Consider the following 24889-nt stretch of genomic DNA (forward strand, 5'->3'; position numbering starts at 1 on the left):
TTTTTTTTGTTTGTTTCTTTTGACTTTTTCTTTCTTGGTTTTTCTATTTCTGTTTTACCCTTATTTTGGGGATTCAGCTGACTAGAGATATGACTGCTTGTATCTAGATTGAATGTTTGTTGAAAAAAGAGGAGATAAGATAATACCAATGTCATTTTTTTTACTTTTTTTTTATTGCTCAGACTTTTTTTTTTTTCCTGCACCTACCACTTTTTTCCTTCCTGTTTTGTTACATTGTTATTTCTTCAGTATTCATTCGAAGATCAGGAGAAAACTGGGATCTGAGAGAGGTAAGTGAATTCAAGAGGAAAAGATTCCACTAAATCTGCTTCTTTTATTTAATATTAAAATATATATATATTTTTTACTTTAAAAGCAGAGATTTTAATTATTTATTAAATGTCTCTAATTAAATGTTCTTCAAATATCTATTTTAAATGATGACTTTGTGACTGACCACATCTATTGCAAAGAAGCTGAATTTTGTTAACAAAAAGGGAACTGTAGGGTGACATTTGTTTTAGATGAACAGATATCAACAGCTGAATGGATCAGCTGGTGGTATAAATGTTTCTGAGTTCATTAAAAGAGTGTGAATGTTTCCCTGAGTTAGCCAGACCAGCATGAGGGTGTGAATATGTAGCTCAGGCCAACACAGAGTATAATAACTAAATAACCAGCAAGAGTTTTGAAGAGAGCAATGGGCTTGTCCTGGCTTCATCGTACCTATTCCTTTCTGGAGACTGGGCATGCCAGTATTATGATGGTAAACATTACTAGAGACTGCTAATGGGAATCACATTTGTACTGTGACCCAACTGTATATTGCAATCACTACATTGTGCTTGTATGCTGATTTCAGTACACTTCTGTATCACTTCTGTAAAAAAAATACCGTGTATCATCAAATACTTTCCAATAAATCTGATTTTGATCTTTAACATTGCACCTTCTGCCTGGAATATCTGAAAGAACCTGGCCAGACAGTATTGAACACTTACAGGGTTATAGCACATGCTAGATCAAGCATTTTAAGAATGTTCATGATGAAGTCTTCTCTCATTTGAATTATACTTCTGAAAGTTTATATGTCACCAATATGTGATTATTTATGATTCTGTTGTTTTCTTTGAAACTTATCATACTGCTAAATCAAAGGATGGGAAAGAAACATGTTGGTTTTAGCATCTTTTAGGTGCTGTACCGAATACAACATTTTCTCAAAGACTTAGGATCCATCTATAATGAGCTGGAGGACACACTTGAAACACTGAGAGGATAGTTCACCTATATGTTTTCTCATCTAACAATAGGTGATTTATCAAAGTGATTCTGTTGAAGGATAATAACAAATACTGTGAAGGAATTTTTATGGATTTATTGTATGAGTTGATTAAAGGCACAAATGAAATTGCAAGTTCTCTCATGCACTAAAAGCAGCATTAAGGTAAAATTCAATATTTAGAGAAAACAATATTTATATACTAAATCAAAAATATTTTTGAGGAAGATGAGAATATTATACTTCATGATGAGGAAATTATGATTACTGTGACCCCTTCAGGCACAAGCTTCTCCCTCCCAAACTTCCCAGGGCAGAGGCTGAGCGTGGCCTTGGCAACATGGTTGAGAGGACATGGATGAACTGGGGTAAAACTGATAGAGACTTCACTAATCCCATTTTCTGTCTACCCAATTCCATGAAATAAGAAAAACAAACAAGAAAAAAAAACAAAACAAACAAAACTAAATAAAACCACAACTAACTAACCAACCAACCACCACCACCACCAACAAAAAATCAACAAAAAAACACAACAGTATAATGGGTCGACTGAGCAAAATTTTAAATTCTGGTAAATGTGGTAACTCAGCAAGATGTCCTATATTGTTACACGAAGTTCTTTCAGTCTTGTCTCTCACTTTTCCTGTAAGGCAGACAATCCCACTTGTCAATGTCTGAAAACTTGTACTTGAAGTTTACACGAAATAATTGGTTACATTTGAATATATGTTGCAATCTGCCCACCAAAAAAACACCTTCTTTATATTTTTCTTTATACTTTTTTATAAGACATGGGCAGATGTTGTGAATCAAGCTCACTGGTTAACTGAAGGTAGAATTGAGATTTTTCATCAGTTTGTATCCAGTTTAAATGGTGCCCATGACATGCAAACACTAGTTCATTTATTTTTACAAAATTATTAAATAGGAGATTATTCATGGAACAGTTAATTTTGAGCACTGCGAGTTCTTTTGGATTTGTATTTCCTCCCCTAGTATGAAAAATTCTGTTTCTTCTGGGTGATATACAATAATTTTATTTGTTATTGTTTGTTTGTTTTCAGGTACTTGGATATGATAGATATTTGAGGCGTTTTATATTGTACAGTTCATTGTTTATCTACCAGACATTGCATGAAACTTCACATATTATTTGCCTATCAAATGTCTTTGATTAGCAAAATGCATTTTTTGATACAGGAAAATACTAGTTTTTATATAAAAGGATATTGGAGTGACTTAATAAAAGGAAGAAAAATCTCACCTCTTGAAATCATTTGCATATACTATGGTTCTAAAGAACTGTATTTTTCAAAACGGTTGATGAATTTGGTTAGGGCTATTTCTTCCTAGGGACTGCAGTAAAGAGGTGGGATATCTGGCATTTTGCACAACTGATGCACATTCAGTGGGTATCAGGTAAGCTAATTAGAAATAGAGGCTAATAAATTCAGTGCCAGCTTTGGAAAATAAAACTAATTATCCCTGAAGGGCTATCTGCTTTGAGCCTCCTGTGCATTTTATTAGCTTTTTCTTTAATTAATGAACATGATCCTCATCAACACTAATATTTCTAAATTGAGAGTCCTTTTCTAAGTTATCTTCTTGATATGTTTGTTTAGAAAGTGAGCAAATTTTGATACTTTTCTCTCACAGAAAACCAGTGTTTGAGATTCCATTCCTTGGGTTCTGAGTCTGGCTTCAGCTTGTGCTTTTTCGCTTCTTTAAAGTTAGTAGCAGCTGAAAAATTGGATCTATGACCTCCGTAGTGAAATCAAAGAATATCATATTAGTCTTTTATTTTTTTTCCCCACAACCCCTTTATTCTTCATAAAATAATGTCACCTATTCCTTTTCTGTTTAAAAATAAACTTTTCTCAGACATTTAAATCTGAATGTTATATTGTAACCCACTTTTTTTTTTTTTTCCCTTTTTGTGAATTCTCAGTAGGCAGAATGGGTTTTATAGTTCATCTTACTACATTCTGTGAAAATTCCTCATATTGATGATTCCACTAAGATATTTAACCTTCACATTCAGCAACAGACACCTTGAAATAACATGATAATTTTTGTGTTTTAATAAAAAAAAACTTCTTGGACAAATTTTTAATCAATACTCTGATACTGCTTAACCCTACCTCTCTCTGTTAATTTTAAACAGGGAGAAATTGATAGCTTTTGTATTGTCGCAGATATGAGTAACAGGACCTACAAAATTTAAGGGATTCTTAAGTATTTATTTTTTATGCTGGGAAGCAGTCTTCAGGACGGATGTAACCTCTGACTTGGGAGAAGGAAACAAAGATGCATGATAGATATACTGCAGGTTCTCTGGATTTAACTTACCTTCCATGACACTCACAAGGTAATTGTTCTGCATATATATGTGGTAAAACCACCACAGCATTGTCTCTGAAATGTGTTTAATGATTTAGGTTTGTTCTTTGAGAAATTTCTTTACTGCAATTGTTCTGGCCATCCAGCCTTGTGACAGCTGTTGAATGCTAACTTCCTTTGTTCGCCAAGCAATATTTTCTATTTCTGCTAAGTGCATTGGATGCACTTATTGGTGTCCATTTTATGCCATTACCACTGCCTTTGTCCAAAAGCTGTCTAGCAATAATTAGGAACATAAGCACTCTTCTGTCTTTTCAGAGTTCAATAACACCATGTTACCCACTTTAACAGCCTGGGAGCCATGCTCCAGCTTTGCATGGAGCTGGGTTTGTCATCTATCTTCTTAGTACACCCAACTACACCCAACTTCCATTCAAGTTAATTACAAACTCTAACTGTTTAGACTACCCCACAGGAAAGTGAAAAAATAAAATAAAATAAAATAAAATAAAATAAAATAAAATAAAATAAAATAAAATAAAAAAAATAAAATAAAAAAATAAAATAAAATAAAATAAAATAAAAAATAAAATAAAATAAAATAAAATAAATAAAAATAAAAAGTGATGAGGTGATGGAGGCTTAGATATAAGGAAAGATTGTCCTGGGCCTACTTCTCTGGTGAGGCCATTGGCTGCAGACAATCTAATTTTAAAAAGCAGTACTTAAGACAATAACCCCTCAGATTTACAGGAGGGACTCCCTCCCTCCAGCAACCTCTGAAAGCAAGTCAGGGATGACCCCAAGGCAGAAGTCCGCACATAGAGACCAGAACACAATTAGGATATGGACAGTGCAGTGGCTGGAGAGAGTGTGCATTTCCCTTGGGTCTCTGGTACTGGTCTAAACTGGGCTGAGGGGCTGAGCATTGGGAGTGAGAGGTACAGACATCACAGAATAGCTCTCCATCACATGTACCCATGCTGCTTTGTAAATAAATTGTATAATAACATGTTGTACTGAGGGATGCACTATCTCACCCCACTGCCAATAACAGAACACACAAGAGAATAAAACAAAGTAACCTCACTAACAAAACACGAATTACTTAATTGAGTAAAATTGTTTGAAAATCAAACTCTGGAAGGAAAACTAATTTATTATTTCAATAGCTACGATCCTTTCAAAGTTTATTTCCTGATAAATTTTCTTAATTCACTTAATTTTTATTTCTAGTATAGCATTTATTATTCTACCCCAGTACTCTACCTGTCTGTGCATATCTGTGTTAAAGAGGGACTGGATAAGAACTCTTTCTACTAGATAGTCCCCAAGGTTGGGAATAAAAATGATTTTTCTTAGCACTTTTTTTTTTTTGCTAATTTCCGTCACTTTGAGCAGAATACTAAACTTGAGATTTAAGTCTTTCTCAAAGGTAATATTCTTCAAAAAACTTTTGCTTTTTATTTAAAAAAAAATAGTTTCTTGTTTTAGCAGCTGTCTTTTGGAGCTGTTCTGTAACCACATGTACTATGGATAATATGAACTAACTGAATTGGAATTACTGTTCTTTTATGCCACTGAGGACAGAGCCACATTCATTTTGTCATGTCATGAACCGTACTAAAGTTAATGTGACCATATGGAGTGCTTTACTTCAGTCCAATGCCATATTTTTGGAACACAGAGTAATATTTGTGCTGATTTCTATCTGTTTAGACAATCACTAATACTGCCCCCTCACTCAGCACTCACTCTGTACAAGATTTGGCAGAGAAATGTGGTAAAAAATTAATGTTTTCATTCTCTGAATCGTAAGAAATATATCATCTCAGATCCAACTGTCATATGGGTATTTGTTTTCCTTCTTGGACTCAGCTCTATACTAATAAGGTCCAATGGCTCTTAGTTGTTTAAGAATAAATGCAGAGTAAACTTTCACCTGCTACAAAATACCATTTAGACCTTCTCAGTGATTAATTTTCCTTGTGTGAAACAGAGATGCTGATAAGCATCTTGATGTAAGGTTAATTTATTTGAGATTTAGGATGGCATAGATGAATCCAACCATCTGTAATAATGTGATTGAAACTGCAATCGACTCTTATGTTTGTTACTTACTTACCTTTTATGACAAGCTTTCTATTTTAACAAAAAATATTTCTATGACTCTAGGTAGAACTCCTGTGGAGGTCTGTATTATGTACCTTGTTGTATGTTTTCTTTGCAAATTTACTTAGTATTGAAAGGTACTTCCAACCAAATTTTGTTTAGAAATTTCTGTATGCAATTAGTTTACTCTTTATTGAAGATCCCTTCACTAACCACAAACCGTCCTATTTTATACACAAATAAATAATCTAGCAATAGGATTATTTGATCTCATCTTATTTCTGCCACTACAAGTAGAAATTAATTTAACTGAAAACAGAATTTTATGAGTGTAGTGTTGTTATAAATGAGGTCAGAATCACGTTCATAGTTATCATAGTTATAGTTGGCTTATCTGGCATTTCTTATTAACAAAGCATGTTTTCCAGTTGAACATGCCTTCCATGACCAGAGAGATTAACAAAAGTTCAAAAACATTTTGCAGTCTTTTAATTAAAAATGCCTCAATCCATTTGGTAGTTAGGCACTAGAAAATGTGACAGCTAATGTGACAGATAATACTTATTACTGACAATGCTGTGGATGAATGACAGAAATTGGAATGAACATTTATTAACAACATTTTAAAATAAACATTTCCTTATTTTGCAAGTCATTCTGGATGGTGGTGTATGTATTCTTATTTTGCAAGTCATTTGCAAGTGTATGTATTCTAGGTTTCTACCAGGATTGTACAGTTATACCACAATGCAAAGCAGATCTGTGCATGTTGAAGCACAACAGAGGGTGAGAAATGAGGAAACCCTTGAACTGTGTGTTATCAATAAAAGTAGAACTGTGGAGATTGTGAAATTCAGAAGTGGTTTTGTTGGCAATAGCTGATGTAGGCAGGTCACGAAGAATGGAAAGTCTTTCAACGTGTTAAGCAAAGATCCCAGTTAGTTTATTGGAGAAATGATGAAAAACATGGTGGTTTTTTTGTTTGTTTGTTTGTTTTTGGTTTTTGTTTTCTTCTTCTATTCATGCTTAGAATTGTGCACAGGCAGCAATTTTATTGTTGATAAATAGAATTTTGTATTTCGTTTGAGGAAACATACATCCTAGTATACTGGCAAATGCCACAAGGTAGATGAATGAAGGCATAACTTCTCTATTCCCTTATCTAATATTTATGCTTAACAGTTGAAAACAAAATGATTCAGTGTTAAAACTAGCATGGGCATATGTAATAAGAAATTGTAACATTTTAGTCCGAACAGTTTCTTTTTTTATTCACTAAACTACTTCATTGCTCCCACAACTTTGAAAAATTAAGGAAGCTTCAGGTGTTCCATGACGTGGTTTTTCTGACTTAAATGAGAAATTGGGACCATTACAACACAGAAGGCAAAACTACCGTGGACAGGGAGGGAAAATACCAAGGTTGTCAGATGCATCACCTCTGAAGAATCCTTTAAATACAAGCCTTACCTTGCCCACATATTGAGTATCTGGACCTGTGTATTCCTCCAGCAAGAAGAATTGATTCCACATCCAACCACGCTTGGTGCGGTGCAGTGTTTCTCCATCATTCCCTGACAATCCGGTTATCCTTTCACTTTGTGAGTGCTTGTTAGTCCTTTTTTGTGATGGCATCATATGAACAGCATGAAGCATACAGCTCCAAAGCAAAACTGTCAAGAAGGAGTAAGTCCTCATCATTTACAGAGATGCTGTTAGACTCCACTTCTCTAATAATTCAGCAGAACAAAATTTTCAAAAATTCTATTCCTCGTGTAAATAGGACCTACAGGATGGAAAAAAAATATATATATATGAGTAAATTGCAGTAATCTTGTTTCCGTAAGGCTGTAGCCTTAAGGAAACAAATAAATCGACAGCCTAATGATCATGATAATGATCCATACAAATTTCATAAAACCATATGAATGAAGACCAGTTCTAGGTTCGAACATTTCTTGAGACAATTATATGCAAGAATCAATTACACATTTTAAAGCCAAGTCCTTTAAGGTCTCCTTTATCTTTTATTATTATTATTATTATTTCACCCTCTCACACTGTATATGGACATTAATTTAAAACATAAGTTGAAAAAAATACTTTTTGATCAGAAACCTTTAGCTATCAGCTACATCCTGAGATAATGAAACAGTCAGAAATCTTCCAACCTAATCTCTGCCAGCTCAGTCTGATGCCATCCTCTCTTGCTATCTGTTCAGAAGTTTCTGCAAATATGTATTTTATGTTATTTCATGATTAATAAGAAATATGAATGCATATCATTTTCTGCACAAAGGAGTTCATGATAGAAAATGAAATTTAAAGCTTTATTGATGTCTTCAACAGATACATTTTACAAGAAAAAAAAAAAAAAAGGAAGTACTATTTAGATAAGTTTCTTTTCATAGGAATACTGCTGGGGTTTACCAAATTCTGCTCTGGGGACACAATAGTGCATTTGAAGTGTATTTCATTTTTTCCTCTCTGGAATGAATGAGGAATTTAATGACATGCATTATTATTATTATTAATTCTGAAACTGACACTGATTTTTTTTTTCCTATAGAAGTTTGTAATTAATAAAATTTAAACAAAAACAAAGTGTGTTTTCTTATTTGTTTGTTTGGTTTGTTTTTTGGAAAGCCCATACTCTTGATTTGGCAGTTCAAGTGAGATGCCTGATGTCTCAGTCTCTTCCATAACCTAGGTTACGTGTCAAGCCTGCTTTTGTTTTAGGATATTAGCTGAGCTGCTGTGTATTACAAAAAAACTAGGAAAACAGTTCAGCAGCAAAAGTATAGCTTACTTTTGAGTAAACAGAAGCTTACTTTTGAGTGAACAGAAAAAGGAGAACCAAAGAAAACATAGGTCCGCTACTAGATGGGGAGGGTCTCCTCACAGACAATGACACAGGCAAAGCAGAGACGTTTAATGCCTTCTTTGCCTCTGTCTTCAACACTGACGATGGGCTTCGGGACCCAGGGTACCCTGAGCTGGAGGACCATGACAGTGGGAAGGACAAACTCCCAACCAACCCTGAACATGTGTGGGATTTGCTGCTCCACCTGGATCCATACAAGTCCATGGGTCCGGATGGAATTCATCCCAGAGTGCTTAAAGAGCTGGCTGATGTCATCGCGTGACCTCTCTCAATTATTTTTCAATGATTCTGGGAATCTGGAGAGGTCCCATTGGACTGGAAACTGGCAAATGTTGTGCCAATTTTCAAGAAGGGTAAGAAAGAAGACCCTAGCAATTACAGGCCTGTCCGTCTCACGTCAGTGCCTGGTAAAATTATGGAGAGGATGATCCTTGAAGTTATTGAAGCGCACCTGGGGGACAATGCAGTCATTGGTCCCAGCCAACATGGGTTCATGAGGGGAAGGTCCTTCCTAACAAATTTGATTTCTTTTTATGGTAAGATCACCCATCTAGTTGACCAAGGGAAACCAGCTGATGTGATCTTTTTGGACTTCAGCAAGGCTTTTGACACAGTTTCCCATAGGATCCTACTGGACAAAATGTCCAGCATACAGCTAAACAAAAACATACTATGGGTGAGCAATTGGCTGACGGGCAGGGATCAAAGGGTTGTGGTAAATGGGGCCACATCTGAATGGTGGATGGTCACTAGTGGGGTCCCTCAAGGCTCCATTTTAGGGCCAGTCCTCTTCAATGTTTTTATAAATGATTTGGATGTAGGACTAGAAGGTGTTTTGAGCAAATTTGCCGACAACACCAAACTTGGAGGAGTTGTAGACTCTACTGAGGGTGGAAAGGCCTTGCAGAGAGATTGGAGAGCTGGTCGATCACCAACCACATGAAGTTTAACAAAAGCAAGTGCCGGGGCCTGCACCTGGTACGGGTCAGGAGGGCCAACCGTATCCTGGAGTGCATCAAGCACAGCATTGCTAGTCGGTCGAGGGAAGCGATTGTCTCGCTCTACTCTTCGCTGGTGCGGCCTCACCTCGAGTACTGTGTGCAGTTCTGGGCACCAAAGTACAAAAAGGACATTAAACTGTTGGAGAGTGTCCAGAGGAGGGCGACGAAGATGGTGAAGGGCCTAGAGGGGAAGATAATATGAGGAGCAGCTGAGTTCACTTGGCCTGTTCAGCCTGGAGAAGAGGAGGCTGAGGGGGGAATCTCATCGCAGTCTACAACTTCCTCGCGAGGGGGAGTGGAGAGGCAGGTGACCTATTCTCCGTAATCACCAGTGACAGGACCCACAGGAATGGTGTTAAGCTGAGGCAGGGGAAGTTTAAGCTGGACATCAGGAAGAGGTTTTTCTCCGAAAAGGTGATTGCACCCTGGAACAGGCTCCCCAGTGTCAGGTCACTGCACCAAGCCTGTCTGAATATAAGAAGAGATTGGACTGTGCACTTAGTCACATGGTCTAAACTTTTGGGCAGACCTGTGCGGTGCCAGGAGTTGGACTTGATGATCCTTATGGGTCCCTTCCAACTCGGCATATTCTATGATTCTGTGATTCTGCTTTGGGAAGCTGGTCCATGAAAAGTGATAGTAACAAGGGAGCATAACACCAAGAAATTTTAGCATATTGAATATATGAAATTAAAAACAAAACAAAACAAAACAAAAACAAACAGAAAAAAACCATACATCCCTATCCTGCTTTCTCCCAAAACCCAACCTTACCAGAAGCTACTTTTACTTTGTGTGTGTGTGTGTGTTTCTATATAAAAAGGTGGAAATTTATGGAAATAAGATGCTATTGGTGAAAATCATTTTTCAGCTGAGAAAGTAAAGTGTTTAATGGAAAACATTTAGTGAATTGTACTCTAAATACCTTAATGATTACATAGATTGAATTGGGCCTTTGTGTGGAGTTCTCCTTAAAATTATGATAATCTGTATGGTCTCAGGATCTTAACTAGCAGTCCTAAAGAAGGATCAAAGTCTTAGCATTTTAGCAACTTCAAACGGAGTTTCATCTAAGCAAGAAGTGGGGGCTTGGAATATTTATCACTTTCTAACATCGTGTTCAAAAACAATAAATCTACAATTTAGTAGGTGACAAATTTATGTAGAAGATCATAGATATAATGCAGAAAAAATGTCTATTACTTCACTTTAATTGAAGAATCAAAGCACAAAGTAAATTAATTCTATTTGCATAAAGTAATGCATTATGTAGATCTTGACATACACTATGGGATGTGTTTTCTTTGAATTCTGTAGGTATAATAAAAATCTTGTTCTTTCCTTTGTAAAGCTCAATATGTTCCTGTTGTGTACATGGGACCAAAGGAGAACCCTTCCGTGGCTAATTCAATGTCAGTAATGTTTGTTGTTGTTCAGTGCTAAACATGTCATATACATGATGACATTACCTGTGTTACCTGTGTTTCAAGCTTACTAGATAAAAATCAAGAGATTTATATATATACACATAAAAGCTAAAAACCAAAACCACCACGACAACGAGTCCAATCTTTTATCCTGATTTTAACATAAATTTGATTATTATAATATCCTGAATAATTGAGTATAGGCTGAAGTAGCATTTATCACTTAATAAAACTATTTATCACTTAATAAAACTGTTTATCAAAAATATTTATCAATCAATCACATAAAACATGGTAATCTCATCAGAGGCAGATTCCTGGGCCTCTTCTGACTTTGTAAATACCTGGTTGAGATACAGAATGGAAGTAAAGTAAATAGAAATAGGAGCTACATTTGAAAATACTGCACTCAAAAGGCAGATCTTCTATTTCGCAAAATGGCTCTAGTCTCCTGTCTTCTCCTGAGAAATCTTGCTTGATGTGTACTCAAGCTGTGCTTGCTCTATCAGGGTTGCATTATATTACTTACTTGTTGGGCTGTAGTCCAAGAATTCATCTTGTATACATTCTGAAGTATAAAATGTGCAAATATTCATATTGATACAATTTTTAATTTGATTGCTTTTGCTTTAGATATGAGTGATGTGTTGCAACTTAGCTAAACTTTATGGTTTTATGTATTTAAATCACTACTGATTAATTTCTCTAATTTCTTGGAATTTATCAGCTCTTCTGCATAGAAAAAAATCTCTGACAACTACACGTGTATAATTTTACTACATAGTGAATCTACGTAACTACTGAAAAACCTAAAATATATATTTTATAAAACCAGTAAGGCTTGGAAGACTACTAAGTTATTAAAAAAAAAAACAACAAACGGTTTTCTCTACCAAAGCCATTATTTTAAAAAATTAGAAAAATCTAACACTCAGATGATTTAGTTTGTTTTATTTTTATTCTTTTTTGATACAGTACTAGTGGAAGAGAACATCAATATAATTTCATGGGGTCATTTAGAGGTGTGTGATTGCATATTTGGTTTTGTGATAGTTTCAGATGGAAATAGAAATGAAAATTTCAAATGTTTCATTTTCACTATTTCAAAATTAAACATTTTTAATCTCCCCAAATTCTCCCCATTCCTTTCTTTCTAAAACCTATTTGCTGTACTTATTCAAATGCATGAGATGCTTATACTACTCTTTTCTTTGTACTCAAAGAAATACTTCAAAGTAGTCGTTGGCTTACATATCTCACCTGGTAGTCAGCTGTTCAAGTGGGTCAAGAGTTGTATTCAGAAGACTCAGCAGGTGTAGTTTAATGCTGAAACTAAGGATTCTGGCGTTGTCTGGAAAAGTAAGAGCACCTGTCCAAAGGACCACAATGTGCTGTGTACAGATGCTTTGAGCCCACTATAAGCAATTATGTCTTTGCAAATAACAATCTTTTAACAGAGTTTTCTCCTAGGATGTATCTAGGTTCCTGTATTTTGTCCCAGCCTGTTGAGACTGTTCAAAATGTATGTCTTTCTGTGTAGTGCTGCCCTCTACTGATTGCCTTGCTAAGTAGCAGAAGGACTTCATGTCAAGGACAAAAGCCTGCTTTTGGAATGACTGAATAAATAAATAAATAAATAAAAGATTTGATATTTCTCATTATTTCCTGCTTTTGATTTTTACAGTAGTAGGATGTTCTAGCTGTAAAGAGAGATTTATTAGGCTGGACGAGTCTGGACCTGCTAAACATTATGGTAAAATTTTTATTTGAATTCTTCTAAGAGGAGCAAAGATGTTAGGTCTGAAAATAGAGAGCAGAATTTTAATGTTTTTTGTTCTTGGTAACTGATTTAAATTATATATGCTATATCTCTTAATTCACCTCTGCTTCCACTATTTACACTGTTCAACAGTTAATTTATTGTTCTTGTTAAACAATGGAAAAATGTTTTTCTTCATAGGTGCATTGTAAACTTCTTTAAGATGGCCTAATCTTATATTAAACGTTTTAATGCTCCAGATTGTGGAGAACTTTCATTCTTTCCCCACTTTAAAAATCAGAGAATCTGAGTGGATTTGATTTTTATATTTTGAGAGATCCATGGTGGCTGCCTAAAATCATTACAGTCTATCCTTGCAGTAAGGACTCTGATATCAGAATCCCACAAGTGTTCCAGGTAAATGAATTATGTCTGTATGAAAGACATGATTTTCCTGAGCACATTAGCAACTGAAAAAAAAAATATACCTTTTCGAAGTCCTAAAGTAAAATATTCTATTTAGATTCTTCAGGTGTAGTGTGAAATAAGCCCTGCTGGGATCAATAGCAAGGATTTGTTAGCAATGACGCCAATTTAAATGTTTCTATAGCAATTGCCATGGCAATGTTTTCAATTTGAGCAGCACAGTCACTCACAAGCATGACATGAAGAAATGCTAACCTTCAGCAACTTGATGATGTATCCCACATTAGTTTGTATCATTTGTTAATAGTGAAGTAAAATTCTGTTTTTAAAGACAGAGGCTGCAGTGCTCATTTATGTCTAAAAATAGCAGAGTTAACTGCGGCAGCAGTATTGCATATTGCTCTCTCTAGTCTTTAAATAGAAAGGATGCAACTGATGTTCACGGTGAGCCATACAATTTGTAAAACTAAAATATGTATTTAAACAGGATATAGGAAGTGTAAATCTTATGTAATCTACATGCATGGGAGTGGTTTCATTGACTTTGGCTGTGTTTCTTCTGCAAACAAAATATCTGAATATAGCTTTAATCTACTGAGCCTGAATACTAAGAGCAGTGAAGCTGTAGTAATGCAGAGTATACAAGAAACTGCAAATGGACACCAATAATACTTTCACTGGAACAGGCTACCCAGGGAGGTTATGGAGTCTCCTTCTCTGGAGATATTCAAGGCATGTCTGGACGCCTACCTGGGCAGCCTGCTCTAAGGAACCTGCTTTGGCAGAGGGGTTGGACCCAATGATCTTTCGAGGTCCCTTCCAATCCCTTCAGTTCTGTGATTCTGTGAATATAAAGACTTAGCTAGAGGCTAGATCTGTATCACTTTAGGTTCACTTCTATTGCTCCTCTGACTAATTAAAAAAAGCACAGATACGTGTATACATGCTCTCCCTCCAACTGCAGCGCTCAAATGTTCTCTGAGTACACTGAACCTACAGAAATGAATAGACTGTAGATGTATCATTGACAGATGACTTTTAAAAAGCAAGCTCTTTCTGTTTTAATCTTCCTAATTTTTCCTTTCCTCTTCCCTCTTCATAAGATGGGTTTTCTTCATAGGTAAAGATGGGGTTGAGGGCAACATTGGAAGGATGAAAAGAAAACAGCCAATGTACATCTTGACTACGAACTCCTGGCACTCAACCCATGAGAATCAAGTGTTTTCATTTATTTCTCAGAGAACTGAAGTATCTTACGAGGGATCCCAAGCACATAAGGGACAGATCCTCAACTGGTGAACACCCATTCCTTGAATACTCAGACCACATGCAGATGCAGAAATGAGAGTCTTACTAAAAAAAGAAAAAATCCCCACACAGCAACTGCCACTGCAAACATTTTGGAGCTGAGTTTTGGAATCACATTTTGCCCAATTTTTTTTTTTTTTTTTTTGGTTGTTGATCCATTTAGCTGTTTACATGATGGAGACAAACTCAGCTGAAAATTTCACAAGGAAACAGCTGAAGACACTTTTTTTGTGCCTGGGACACCAGTGTGGGTTCCCTTAGCTACACGAATCAAGGACTCACACAAATATAAATAAAGTTGTGGGGAATGTGAACTAATAGTAATTTATATTGGAATGGCTGTTGAATTAATGTCTTTAGGCAAATGAATCTATGGATTGTAGGTGCATTATAATAAACATTTATCTTCCTGTGACAAGAGAGAGAGAGAGCATTTATTTTAAAGTTTTGCCAACCTCTTGGGCACATACATTGAAGACTCTGGTCCAAATTCAACCCAGGCTTGAGCCACCCTCTCTACAACACTCACAGTGAGTAATGCCAGTCCTACAGGTGGGTGGATCTGGCAGGAGAACATGTTGATTCATGTCTGGACAATTCCCGCTGGCAAAGATTCATGCAGAGACACAGCTGCGAGTTAAAGCAACTCTCGCTGGGTGGTGAAAATACCATCTGCCCTTCTCTGGAGTAAGTCCCTTCTGAGGTACATATGAAACAGTTTCTGGCCTATTTCTCCCCACCCATCCTCCTGTCAGTTATTGAATGAAGCCTGCAGCATTTCTGACCCATCCTGTATAAGGGTCTCTTACTTCTGAGCAATGGTATTCAATCAGTCTGAAAAAAGACTTAAAAAATATCTTCTCCTGAGGCAGCAGCTCACTGGATTACAAAAGCAAAATGTGTATTTTCACATTAAAAAAAAAAAAAAAAAGAGAGAGAGAGAGAGAGAAAGAGAGAGATAGAGAAGAAGAGCCTTTTTCTCCAATAATGATCCTTTTTACAGGATCTGCTTTTCATTAACATGAGGGGAACTAAGAAATACAACACTTGTAAACCCTTTATGCTAGGCCTTTTGAAGATCTTTCTTTGATCTTTAGTATCGATTTTTCTCCACAGGGAACACATTTTACTCTTATCATATAATGAAGCTGCATTATATGTTTTTATACCACACCTTATTTACAAGTGCAACATATTCATGATTTTTAAAGAGTAGCCTTCAGAGACAGAAGGAAAAATAAATACTGTCATCAAAGCAAAATTCTTATCTCTGCTTCCCTTTTGGAATTGTCTATTTATTCAACACAAGTCCTGTCATTCATAAACCTTTTGTCTTCACTTTGATATTGACATCCTGCACTATTTAAGGCATTTTTTTTCCATAAGCAACATAACCTTCTATCTGCCAGACACAAAACAAAGCAGTATCTGGAGGTTTGGGCCCCTATTATCCAGACACATCAATTCTAATCAGTCTCCCTGCATGAAGCAGATGAGATTCACCTATGGCAGCACTGTTAATGATGGGACGTACTTACCAGTTCTCCAGATAACTGGGACTGCATGCTTTTGCCAAATGCCTCTTTCTTGATGCTTATTACTCAGCAGTCTACTCCAGTCACACAGTTAGGTCCTAATGAAGCAGTCTGAGATTCCACGTCAGATACCTCCTACCTCTGCATATCTCCACAGCATAGCACATAGCTGCATTGTCTGAATCTACAGCCTGTATAAAGGCCCAAGAGGCTGTAATGAGTTAGAATTTCTTGGAATAAAGACTAAATACCTTCAAGATAGCATTTCCCAGATTGTTTTTTTTTAAACACTAATCTCTCCCATTCTCCTTTTTGACTCATGTATATTTGAGTCATTAGAAACCTTGTTCCTATACAGAAGGATAGTGAAGATCAGATATAATTACTTCTTGCAAGGGAATATATGTTCACTTCTCTGAACTAGAAAAAGTTAAGTTGCTGACCAATTAGAGGTAGTTAGCAGATTTGGACTGGTAATCACAGCCTGTTGTTTCTTTCTGAGCACACTGAGCAGCTGCTGAATGCTGTCATTTATCAGAGCTCAACCCCCTTTATACCCTTCTGCTGTCTCCAAGGAGAGTATGAAATCAAGAAAAATCTCATCCTCATAGCAATCACAGGAATCTGTGCACAGAAATAATGCATAGGTTTAACACCACTTTCTCCATTTGTTATCTCAATTCATCTGAAAGGAGTCTGACACAGCTGAGGCTTCAGCCTGGATTTCCATAATAAACATACTCCAGTACCTTTGAGTGTAATTCCACAACTTGCAGGAGTAATAGAGATCTCAGAAATGTTACATATGCTGACTTTTTCTTTTTTCTAGGTCTGAATCTCATTCTTAAAAAATAAACAACACCTTTTCTTTAAAAAAAAAAAAAGGCAACAGAACCCTTTTCATTTGCTTCCCATTCAACTTTGTTAATGAAAGACAAATGCAAAACATGAGCAAATTCTCAGCAACAGTTAAAAAAAAAAAAAAAAAAGAAAAAAAAAGTATTGCTTATTTCCTTAGCACCCTGGTAGTCCAAGATTTCTTCTTCAACAACCACGATGAACATCCATGGTAGTATAAAAGCATGGAGAAGCATATGAAGCACATAAAGATTTTTCTCTGGCTGTTTTCCTATTCTCTAAATATTAGGTATTTAGTAATCCTCAATAAATTCTTTTTTGTCATAGATTTCTCCACCTCTGCTTTGAAACCACTTAGATTCTAGGAGACACAACATCCCACAGAAAACAGACTCACAGTTTAACAATCTGTTGTGAGAAGAACTAACAGACTAACTCCTTATCATACCTGACAGCTTCATTAGAGAACTAGTCCTGTCATTAGAAGCCACAGTAAATAATCATTTTCTCCTCGCTCTCTTTGCCATTGATGAATGCATTGACCTGTATCAAATTATTCTTCAGTTGTCTCTTTTCAAAGATGAAAAGTTCTGGGACTGCCAGCTTAGTCATTCCTTGTTTGGAAGCCAAGCCATACTTTTGATTGCACCTGTAGCCCTCCTCTGAATCTCTTTCAGTTTTATGATGCATCTTTTGAGGTCAGAGGGTACCTTTTGTTACAGTATTCAAGATGCAGGAGGTTCATGCATGTATAGACAATCACTCAGTCACATTCTTTACTTAGTTTCATCATGACACATAACATTGTTTGCTTCTTTTGGTTGCTGCAGAGCTAATATCATGGTACTATCTATTGTTACATTCAGGTGTTATTCTCAGATAGCAGTAGCCAGACAGTTATTTTAAGAGCAAGTTCTGGGTTTTACCATTTATTTTTTATTTTACCATTTATTTGGCTTTACATAACTTTGTAATTTCATCATAAATTCATCATCCATCATTTTGATGTCCAGTCATTGTATTGCATAGGCTAACAATTTTACCAGCAAACTACTACAGTTATTAAACCACTGCAAGGTAGAGACTGGTTGGCATGGCAAGGCTGGAATGTCTACTTTGTCCTTATCATCTATGAGAAATAAGACTTGCTCCTCAAACACAGCTAAGAATTTTCTGGGAGACTACCAGCTGGTACAGGCTAAAGTGATGTTAGGGACTGTGCTAACAATGAGAAGGTATGGATAATTACATGATAAAAGACAATTTCCTTGCCATGTGAATTATGTTAGTATAGTCCTATAAGATCCTATAAGATCCTATAAGATCCTTTCGCAAGCCTTTGCAAAGGTCCTTCAGATTTATTATGCTGAATGTCTCTTGCAAATTTTTTCACCTTGACATTCAGAACTGTTTTATTTACATGTTCAACAGTGCTGGCCCCGCTACAGATCCCTGTGTAACACTGCAACAGACCTGATTTCAGTGTTAAAATCTATAATTTATTTCTTCCTGCTGATTCCTGTCATTTAATCAATTACTGATATATGACCTTCACTTCCAGTTCATGGCTGCTTAAGAGCCTTTGGTGACTGACCATGTCAAAAACCTTCTAGAAGCACTAGATAATTTCAAAGAGGTCACAGTTATTCATATGTTTGTAAACTCTTTCAGAGAACTCCAATGAATCTGTGAAGCTGGACTTCCCTTTCCAAAAAATCTATACTGGCTTTCCAGCACTATGTCATGTATCCACCAATCATATCCTTTATAAGAGTTGTTAATAATCAACTGATACTGGCATCAGTCTTTGTCCCAATTAGAACTGAAATATATATATGTATATATTTTTTTTTAAGTTGGCATTATATTTGACACTTTCAAACCCTCAAGTATCAAGGAAGTTGAGGTACAAGGTTACAAATAGTAATGAATATTTCTGTAGTCTCAACACAGATCTTTTAAAATTCTTGATGGTAGCCATGAAGTTACTGCCATTTAATACCATTTGAAATCCCACTGTACTGAAATTAGATCTTCTGATGAGTCCCTAGTTAAATAAAAAAACAAGAAAGAGGGAAGGAGGGAAGGAGGGAAGGAGGGAAGGAGGGAAGGAGGGAGGGAGGGAGGGAGGGAGGGAAGGAGGGAAGGAAGGAAGGAAGGAAGGAAGGAAGGAAGGAAGGAAGGAAGGAAGGGGAAAGAAAGAAAGAAAGAAAGAAAGAAAGAAAGAAAGAAAGAAAGAAAGAAAGAAAGAAAGAAAGAAAGAAAGAAAGAGAAGGAAAGAAAGAAAAAGAAAGAGAGAAAGAAAAGGAAAAAGAAAAAAGAAAAGGAAAAAGAAAGAGAAAAAGAAAAGGAAAAAGAAAAGGAAAAAAAAAGAAAAAGAAAAAGAAAAAGAAAAAGAAAAAGAAAAAGAAAAAGAAAAAGAAAAAGAAAAAGAAAAAGAAAAAGAAAAAAAAAAGAAAAAGAAAAAGAAAAAGAAAAAGAAAAAGAAAGAAAAAGAAAAAGAAAAAGAAAAAGAAAAAGAAAAAGAAAAAGAAAAAGAAAAAGAAAAAGAAAAAAAGAAAAAGAAAAAGAAAAAAAGAAAAAGAAAAAGAAAAAGAAAAAGAAAAAGAAAAAGAAAAAGAAAAAGAAAAAGAAAAAGAAAAAGAAAAAGAAAAAGAAAAAGAAAAAGAAAAAGAAAAAGAAAAAGAAAAAGAAAAAAAAAGAAAAAAGAAAAAAAAAGAAAGAAAAAGAAAAAGAAAAAAAAAAAGAAAAAGAAAAAGAAAAAGAAAAAGAAAAAGAAAAAGAAAAAAAAAAAGAAAAAGAAAAAGAAAAAGAAAAAGAAAAAGAAAAAGAAAAAGAAAAAGAAAAAGAAAAAGAAAAAGAAAAAGAAAAAGAAAAAGAAAAAGAAAAAGAAAAAGAAAAAGAAAAAGAAAAAGAAAAAGAAAAAGAAAGCAATCTGATATTTCCTTCTTAAGACATTATAACACTTTCAGTTTTCTCCTGAGAGAGTGGGTAACTGTAAAAAATGAACCACAGAACTGTTGATAGTCACAAGTATGGGACTCTTGATAAAGTTTTTCAGGGAACTTTCCAAACACACATTTTTCAGCTTTTAATTAGAGCAGTTTTTAAACAATATTATCTGATGAAACAATAGAAAGGGCATCCCACAGATACATGGCAGTGGATGCTGGGTGTCTATTTTATTAATGTAGTGGAGACCCTTTCTGCTATTTGTTTCCTAAGGGGTTGTACGCTTTCCAAAGAGATAGCAGTCTAGATGTGGTCAGTCAAGCTCATTCTGATGCCTGAGAGTTCTACAGAGAAGACCTGACAGCCCACCAAGAACTTTGATCAGTAAATCAGATTTTGGCTTTCATTCACAAGTTCATATGGAAATTTATGTTACTTCAAGTTTTAAAGCCCTTTGGGGAAAGAAATCCTCTAAAAAAAATAATTTATTGGTCCTTTTTTCCTATCATTTTTTTTTTTCTGTTAAGTTTGTTGCTAGTTTTATTAATTTTCCCTTTAGAAAATGTTTCTAAAGTAGTCTTTACTTTTCATTCCAAAATAAAACATTTTTTTTTCAGAATTTTAAGACTTTCTATAGTATTTTTTGAATTCGACCTCTTCAAATTTGTACCATTAGTGCAAAGTTTGTATATGGTTTATTGTTACTATTGTGATACGCGATTTCAAAAGACTACAGATCCATCTGGAATTGAGTCTAAAGATGGGGAAATATGTCATATGCATACGCATTTAATCATTTAATTGTGCTCTGATCAGACGGCAGTTGTTATTGCTGATACCAACTGTTTGACTGTTTGGTTCCTTTGTTTCTGGCAGCCAGAGACAGAAACTAGTTTATACCAGCTATCTTTCAAATTATGTGATATGTTTCCTGGTAAATCTTGAACCATACTTGAGCATTAAACATATCTTATTATTAATTCCCAGAACTTGCAGATTTTCATGTGATTTATTTGAATTAATTGAAAACATATATAGTACCTTTTAGATAACATTCTAGAATTACTCCCTCTTTTTGCCCTTTCACGCTGAAACTCAATATTATATGAAAGATATGACTGCATGAAACCATGTATATGATTCTAGTTTCAGAGTGAAAAACAAAACAAAACAAAACAAAAACCACAACGGTTGAAATATGTCTGAAAACAGTTGATATACCAAAGCACTTGGAAAGCATAAGGTAATGTTATCTGCTCTAGTACAGATGCTTTGCCTCAAATGGCAGGGTATAATTAATCTTTAAATCTTCTTTTTCTCATAAACTTCAATACCCATGACTTTCTCTCTTCCTTCTCACATTTCTAAAAGAAAAGGGAAGAAATATATGAGGGACCCAATATGCTGTGGTTGAGTCCCATACTGGTAAGACAGTTCTGGTTTCACAGAAAACAAATTATCACAATTACATATTAGGAAAAAAGAAAGTACACAGGTGACCTTCAGAGATGCATATGTCAGGCAATTTTTTTTCCATATTTTTCTTTATCTGCGAGTAGATACAGTAGAAACAAAGTTATGCTGCCTACAAATGCATTTCTACCCATTGTTTTTACATTTGTGACTCTGCAATCATTATTATAGCGGCAAATTTTGATGTCACTTTGTAGTAGCATGGCTATTGGTTTCATTGCTACTCTCAATAAAGAAAGCTAAGTTGCCTTTTTTTTTTTTTTTTTTCATGGAGTGTTCTTTATGACCAGTCTTTATGATCTAAATCTGGTTACTACAGTGTTGATTTTATAATAAACAGTAAACGCTACTAATATATACAATGAACAATAATGATCCTGCATAGTCAAATGTAATTGCTGTATTGGTTAGCACAGCTCTTTCGTCAGGTTGATTCTGGATACTGTGAAGGGAAAATAAGCTGCAATGGTATAATTAAGAGGGACAACATAATGTAACAATTTGAAATTACTAACTCATTATTTAATTGTCTAGCCCAACATCTTAATGAATGTTGAGGAATGACTAATTTTAGTAATAGAAAAAGCAAAACAAAATCTGTAGAATAATTCATTGACATACCCCTGACTTCATGTCCGTATTTTTATATAAGGGTAATAAGAAAGCAATAGGAAGGAGTATGAGTGAAATAAAGTCTGTCTTCTAGCTGACACAGAAGAAGTCATTGAATAATGCCACTGAATTTTTCATGAACTCTTTTTGCCAAAAATCCTGTTTCTAGATGACTCAGTGCAGCATGCATGAAGACATGGAGAAAATTGAATCAGTTGCACAACGTGGAATTATGCCCAGATATTAAAGTAGAAGAGTAGCACCAGTACTTTGACAAGTAAAATCCAAATTCAGAATGAAATATAACTATGCCTATAAAGCCAACATTGCTAGATTACTAGTCTTACAGCAGGAAAAATTCTTAAATCATGAGAGTTTAAGCTCTGTAAGGATTTATTATATTGCATTGATTGATACCTTTTAACAGCTTTACTTTTTCCCCACCTTTCCCCTCTTAAATCACCCCTTATTTTACAAGAACTGTTATTATTTATTTATTTATTTATTCTTCTGGAACTGTTACATGTCTTTTAATTTTTCAAGTGTATGTTTCAAAATTTCCTGAAGCCAAAGCATATAATCCAGTGGATTTTCAACTAAGTCACAGTATTGATGAAATTTTAAAAAAAGCAAATCAATGACAGTTTATTTTATTTTTGACTCAAGGTTCTTAATGAAGTAATAATAACATAGGAACAATTTTTTTTCCCTTCTGATCACTTGTGTAGAGTGTTAGCTATCTGAAGTGTTTTCCCAGCAATCTTTTTTTTACTGTTCTCCCTCATTTTGTATTAATAACACCACTAAAATAAGGAATAAACCATGAGAGAATTTTATGTTTCAATTTTATAGGTACTTGATGGACTAACGTTTAACATATTTCAAAAATATTTTAGTTACAGTTTTCCCCAGCTGGGAAATACATATCTATTTTTATAGAATGTATAGATTCCATATATGTAATATAATTGCATTTTACAATAAACTTATAAAAATTTGTTTTATTGTGTGCATTTGCCACTGTTAAGAAGGATTGGGGTGGGCTAAAGGGGGAGAGAAAGGCTTGGTTTTATTTTTTTTTTATTTTTTTTTTTTATTTTTGGACATGCTGAGTTTTCTTATAAATAAAGATATGTGCTATCCAAAAGAGGGAGCCATAGCATTGTACTATATCTTTTCACTTTATGAGATAATGAAACTGCTTACGTTCTTTTATTTCTTTTTCTTAATTGCTCTTGAAGACGATGCTAGCTCTGAGGTTTTCATTATTGTTATTGTTTTAAAATGAATAAGCAATATTCAGGAGTAGATAATGCATCCTAATAATTTTCTTTGAGCTGATTGAAAAGGTTATAATATGTTAAACATGTTTAAACAAGAGAAAAACTTCTTGTCATAAAGTTGGAGTCATGCCTCTTGTTCTTGATTCCACCAGGTGCTTATGTTTAAATTTAGAGACAAGTTTAATCTCTCTGTACTCATTTCCCACCTTATGAAACAGAATAAATAAATAAATAAATAGGTAAATAAAAGGTAGATAAAACTATCAAAGAACAGAGATTGACGTAAGTATTTGCAAAACACACTTCATTTCTTTGTCTATAAAGTAAGTGGGATGAACATAAAATATTACTCTTAAGAACTGATGAGGCACCTACTTCTGTGAAATCTTTGTTTGGAGGAACACTGCTTATAAAGGAATGACATTGCTTTGGAAAGCATGGACTAGGTTGCCTGCATACCTGAAGAGCCAGTGGATGGGGACGTATCTGAAGGAGTGGAATATAAAAGCAAATATAGAGCATTAAATAAAACCTGCTTTACTTTCGAAATCTTTTTAGTGTTCTCCTTGCCTCTTCCCCATAGTTGTGTGTACTGCATGTGAACCTACAATACACCCCTATAAACCAATGCAAGGAGGGCCTTCCTGCTATTTTTGGCAACAATGAGCACTGATAGTTTAATTCCCTTCTAATATTTTTGTACAAAAATGCAGGTTTGATTTGCCTGTTTTTTTACGAAAGTTCCTCATGCTGGTTTGGATATGACCATATTTCATTATTAGGCAACAATTTAGATGACAGAAAATAACGTTGGTACTATGGACCTATTTAGTAAATGAGAAATGAAGGGGCAAGTTAAAACCCTAAAGATACAAGTTCAAATACAAATGCTTCATTTAATGCCACATATGTTCAAATGTTTTCACAGTGAAGGTGGTAAGGCACCAGAACATGTTGCCCAGAGAGGTTGTGGATGCCCCATCCCTGGAGTTGTTCAAGGCCAGGTTGGTTGGGGCTCTGAGCAATGTTATCTGGTGGTAGATTTCCCTGTCAATGGCAGGGGGGTTGGAACTGGATGATTTTTAAGGTCCCTTCCAACCAAAACCATTCTATGATTCTGGGATTCTATATATGAAGATATATACTCAACTCACGTTGCAACTTTTATGAAATGTTTATTTTTTTCTTTAAATTCTCCTGTTATCTTCTTTCTTACTTCTAAGTAATATTAAATATAATAGCCTCCATATAGGATGCAATCTAACCTATGATCATTTTCTATTTTCAGTTAAATGAATGTTGAGTAAATAAGGTAGAGGCAAGTGTAGATAGGAAGAGAGGAAAGAGGACAAGAGAGGATACAAACACTTGAGAATAAAAAGCTGCAGGAAAGCAGGATAAGTGTTCTTCAGAGGAGAAGTGCTTAAAGTTAAATGTGAATGTCCCATTCATAGCATGTATTTGTTAGATAAAGTTTGGCTCCCGTCTAGAATCACTGTTTTCTGTTATTCAGTTCAAGAACTATATAGGATTTCTTTTTTTCAGAGCTGATGAATGCCATCAGGTTCAAGTATTAAATTAGATTTATAAATGCTCATCAACTTTGAAAACTGTATATTTTCCCCTGGTTCTAT

At 34.9% G+C, this 24889-nt stretch overlaps 1 protein-coding gene across 4 annotated transcripts in view; it reads right to left on the reverse strand.

Annotated features, from left to right (window-relative positions):
* The window catches only part of CDH9 (cadherin 9), a 103030-nt gene that overhangs the window by 62898 nt on the left and 15243 nt on the right, over positions 1–24889 (reverse strand). For 3 of the 4 annotated variants that reach the window (XM_048048413.2, XM_048048412.2, XM_048048411.2), the window contains exon 2: positions 7208–7523. In XM_048048413.2, coding sequence (XP_047904370.2) covers positions 7208–7438 — 231 coding nt within the window. In that variant the 5' untranslated portion in view covers positions 7439–7523. Of the gene's footprint in view, positions 1–7207; positions 7524–24889 lie in introns of those variants that run through there. The other variant, XM_048048415.2, reaches the window with a different exon arrangement.

The sequence above is a fragment of the Anser cygnoides genome, chromosome 2, assembly GCF_040182565.1.
Source record: "Anser cygnoides isolate HZ-2024a breed goose chromosome 2, Taihu_goose_T2T_genome, whole genome shotgun sequence".
NCBI lineage: Eukaryota > Metazoa > Chordata > Aves > Anseriformes > Anatidae > Anser > Anser cygnoides.